Source organism: Protopterus annectens, chromosome 7.part1 (assembly GCF_019279795.1).
Source record: "Protopterus annectens isolate FY-2018-M chromosome 7.part1, PAN1.0, whole genome shotgun sequence".
In the NCBI taxonomy this organism is placed as follows: domain Eukaryota; kingdom Metazoa; phylum Chordata; order Ceratodontiformes; family Protopteridae; genus Protopterus; species Protopterus annectens.
In genome coordinates this window covers 358,627,488-358,632,487 of record NC_056740.1, presented here as the reverse complement: position 1 = coordinate 358,632,487, position 5,000 = coordinate 358,627,488, and the positions used below count along the sequence as shown (strand labels likewise).

General features: G+C 35.9%; 1 protein-coding gene across 3 annotated transcripts in view; it reads right to left on the bottom strand.

Moving 5' to 3' along the window:
- FLNB (filamin B) overlaps nucleotides 1-5,000 on the bottom strand; it is a 4,683,119-nt gene that overhangs the window by 1,734,420 nt on the left and 2,943,699 nt on the right. For all 3 annotated transcript variants that reach the window (XM_044078790.1, XM_044078788.1, XM_044078789.1), the window contains exon 16: nucleotides 3,698-3,821. In XM_044078790.1, coding sequence (XP_043934725.1) covers nucleotides 3,698-3,821 — 124 coding nt within the window. The remainder of the gene's footprint in view (nucleotides 1-3,697; nucleotides 3,822-5,000) is intronic.

Here is a 5,000-nt window from a genome sequence, read left to right as displayed (position 1 = left end):
TAAATTTACACCAGGATTATCATGTACAGCCATGCTGGAATTGGGAAGCGAGTACTATAAATTGTTTGCAAAGGGTTGCAAAAGGTCTGCTTAAAAGTGTATATGGCTGCACATCCTATGGTCCCTGTGATTGCTTGCCTAGTATGTTCGTATGCTCCTAAGGTAAATCTATAAGGCTGGTGAAACCATGCCAATGTTTGCTGAAAAATCTGCCAAGAAAATTAAAAGTTTAGGAACTGTAATACTAAAAAGCAGTACTGTTACTATAAAATCTAAAAGGGCATAAATCTGCAGAACTTGCACACAGTGCAGATTCCTTACTAATAAACCCTATACAGTAGAATCTCTATTAGGTAAAGTACTACCGGGCCAGCTAACAATTCTCCCTGTAACACAGCTAATATTTTTTTTACATGGCCCAAGGCAATCTATGCCAAACATTTTATAATGGCAGTATACCACATACCCTGATGGAATGGATTTATGATTGTAATAAAGCCATCAAGAATTAAGACTGATATAATGCATATACTAAATTTAAATGCACAGTGCAGCCATAGATTTTTAGAAAATTTTGAGATTCATGCCCTGGAAAGAAAACAGCTGGATAACAGGAGAGAAGACTGTGACAAATTACAGGGGAAGTGAGAATTCTCCTGGCACTTAATATTCAATGCCTTTTAGTTTACAGGACTTTAAGTGTACATTTAAAAATGTGCTTTACGGTCTTATTTACATTTAAATCTGAGCCTGGAATTGGTTACTCTGTCATCATTGTTCTACCCCCGTAAACAAATTTTACTAAATATAAACTCATAATTTCTGTCCCAATGTTTTTTTTTTCAGTTGTTATAATACAGTATAAACTTTATAAACATTCACAAGTTACTACATTCTTGGAATACTGCTTTTTATTAGACTGCCATATTTGACTATTTAATGACTTTTGAAAGGCTTTGTCACAATTTTGAACTTGTTATTTAAGTGGTGGCTGCAGTTAGCTGATGATATTAGCATGTGTAAGATTAATGAAAGTGCTCACCAACACCATTACCATTTTAATAGTTTGCTACATAAAAATCTGAATGCTTTACATTATGGAATATGAACGGTTATGTAATTCTCTTGTTATGTTCCCTTAGATGATTTATCTGCATTATTTGCCTTGCTGCCTTCATTGTTACCTTCTTTAGTCTAAATCTTACTCCTGAAATTTTCAGCAGTTTTTAAGTTATCTAATATATGGCATTACAAAATGCACTTCTTGTCTAACATGTCTGAAGAGAAAAAAAAATACAAGGAATAAAGTACCGGTAGTAAATTAATTCTTTACTTCACATTCAAGCTTAACAGGAGCCATAGTTAACAAACCTTTTTAAGGACTGAGTTATGCTAAAACCAGAGCCTGTCATCCATCACTACACATGTATATACACAGCAAAAAGTTTCAGAAAGATTGAAAATGGTTATCTAAGGTCAGTGCTAGAAATGTCAGAAGAAAAGTCAACTGAACAAAATCCTTACAAACGATAAATTGCTGTACAAAAGTAAATACAACAGAAGGACAGCAGACCAATATTCCCCATGAAAAACATTTCAGGGCATTAAGCTGAACTTAGTTTGGTTAAATTTTAACACTGGATATAATTTAGACTGGCCATATGCCATAGAGTGTGAAATGACATTTGGCTAAATGCTTTGGACCAATATGTGCATAAGTCACAGGCTTTAGGGTAAGAGCTAAGGGCTGGGTTCAGGTTATTAACATTTAGGGTCAGGAATACGGGAGGTCTTGTGTGCTACATGAGGCTGTGGTTGATTTACCTCTTAAAAAACACTGAGTAATTATGCATATAGTTGTGTTCTGTGCATTTCAGATGAATCTGTGTTTCAGTTATACTACGAAAATGGAACGCTTCCCCTCAGAATAAACACGGCACAATCTCGCTCACCAAAAAAAAAAAAAAAAAAACAACTTTTAATGAGAAATGATGAAGAAAACACTCAACCTAACTAAAACATCATAGGGTGTTGCTAGGGAGGTGGTACTACCCAACTCATATACTCTAAAAGTCACACAAATGCAGAAAAAAAAGAACCCCCCCCCCAAAAAAAAAAAAAAGAGTACAGCAGTCCTGCACAAACAGTGATCCTGCTGTGACCATATATAAAAACATGAGACATACAGAGAGTACAAATCTAACCAGCTGTAACTAGGCAGTTAATACCATCAACTGGCCCTCAGGGACATGCAGGGTTACATATTTTGGCAACGTGGCTTTGAAGGGACTCCCTACAGTTAACAAGTACCGTATCCTACATACAACAACTAAAGTATCTAAGGAATGATCAACATTAACACATACATTAGGAAGCTCCAACCTGTATGGTCCCTTTCTAAATCACTTTTCAAAAACATCAGCATCAACTCTGCATTGCCCACAAAATCTTGTACCAACCTAATAATACCCCAATACTCTCACAACTTATAATCCCCTATAAAAATCTCAACTCTCTCCGCTCCTCCAATAAACTTCTGACAAGTTCTATAAAATCAAATAATAATGCTGGTGACTCTTTTTACCAATGCTGTTGGGACAAAATGGAATTTGTTACCTACTAACATAACAAAGATTACATCATTGCCTCTTTTCAAACAAAATATTAAACTGCATTTCCAAAATCACTGGCTTTGTTCATGTAGTAAACCTGACTAGCTGATTTACTATTACTAACTAAATATAACTAACTCGCTTACTCCTTCTTTCACTACTCACTATTTGTCTTACTCTTCATCCCCCACTACTTCTCTACCTGTAATCTGTTTTTTTTTGCTTTTTCTCCACAGTTAATCCCTATCTTTTCCCTTACTTTCTTTTCACTCTACTTTCCTTACATACTTTCCATTTTTGACTATATCTAATAACTTTTTCTTTTTTCTTCCTTCTCTTTCTCAATTTCTACAATGTCATGTAGATAGTATTGTGTGTCATAGGAATTAACTCCTGTAGTAGTACTTTACATTGAAGGGTTTACTAGTTTTATTTTTTGTTACTGCAAACCCTATTACTAACTCCAATATTATTATTGTTATTGTTATCATTATTTTATTTTGGTTTGATAGATTTTTTGTATGTATCTCACTCTGTGGAGCTTTTCTCCCCGGGCCGCTACTGAAAATGGAAATTTCTCCAGCTAGCCTAGCCCGGTCAACAAATGTAAAATAAAATAAATAAATAAAATCAGGATAACCAAAGCTATAAAAAGACTGGCCTCACCATTTAGCCTGCTTTGTCTCACCTGGACTACAGATGAATATGGTTTGCTACTTTCCGGAAGCCGCGGTGGAACAGCGGTAGCATTGTTGCCTCACAGCAAGAGATTCTCCTGTTCGATTCACGGATGGAGTGCCTTCTGTTTAGAGTCTGAATGTCCTCCCCACGGTAGAGTAGCCTCCGAAAGACAAGCGTGAATGGGGGTGCCTTCGCTGAAGGTTAGGCGTCGGGCTGGCAACTCGGCACCATAAAAAATCTACTGCCAATCATTAGCAGACCGGAGTTCCGCTGTGGTGACCCATAACTGGGAAAAGACGAAAAGACAAACAACAACTTTCGGGTAAACCAATCAACTTTCACAATTTCTATCAATGAAAACACAGGTATAGATAACCTTCTCATGTTGCTAGAGCCTTCCTTACCTTCTCCTGCATCACTGCAATCGACTGTGAAGTGTGTCGGTTCATGTGCTTTCAAGCCACTTCTTTCTACACCCGGACCAGTTACTTTCACTTTCTGGGGATGGCTGCCAGGCCCAATATTTACCTATAACAAAACAATCCATAAACGAGAACTGCAGGTTAGCTTCAACATTTTTGTGCATCTTTTTTGGAATATTTCATAAAGCATACAAAAAAGCATGTTCACACATAACAGTGGAAGTGATACATTCTGAAACTCACACACAAAAAACATACCCAAATACTTTCGCATGCACATCTACTAGGGAATGTTTAAAATTAATTTGTGAAACACTTTTAAATTATTTCTCCTGCATACAACCTGATGAAGATTTAAAATTAATCATTTACTAAAATGCTGTGCACGAGCAGTGTGTCTGTCCACATTCTTAACTGAACACGTTATTTTTTTTTTTTTTTTTAATTTTTTTATTCATTAGCTTCGTCTCGTTGATGACTGGATGGCCGCTCACATCTTTCTTTAAAAAAAAACAAAAAAACAAGAAGCATCTTTATTAAATTATCACTTGTGACAAAGGCAATCATACATTTATATAAATGAAAACAAACCATACTGACACATTTTAGTTGCAAACACTATACATTACTCATGTCATTGTCAGTAAAACATTAAAAAACTTAGTCAAATCCTGCCGTCTTTTAGACCTCATTCCTCCTCTAGAATGTTATAATGCATGAATTGTTCCCATTTTTTCTATTTAACTTACTCGCACCCTTTTCTAAGGATGTCATTTTATTTATTTTTTATTTTATTTTACATTTGTTGAAATGTTGTTTTAGGTGTTACTATATTCACTACTTCTAGTACAGTTGGTTTAGACTTTGAATTCCATTTTCTTGCAACTGCTTTTTTGGCAGCCACCATAATTAGACTCAGCAAGGCTCTAGGCAGTTCTGATTCTGTATCACAGCTCAAAAAATCATTTCCTTAGTTATACCAATTTGCTCACCCAGGATGTCTGACAGAGTAGCCTGCAGGGAAACTTTAAAGTCTGCCAACTCATTATACTCAAACAATATTCTCCCAATTACCCCTTTCTTCCCCATCACACCTCACCCGAGGAAAAAATTATTTGGAGTCCACCTGAGGTCTAGAAATACCTATGTAAACAATTCCAAGTAAAGAATCAAAATATTCTAGACTTTGTTGCATTTCTGGTAGAATTGTGCTTTCCCTTTTTGAGAAAAGCAGTAAATCTCAAGAGTGGGTATTGGCAGGGCACACATGGTCATTACATCAAAC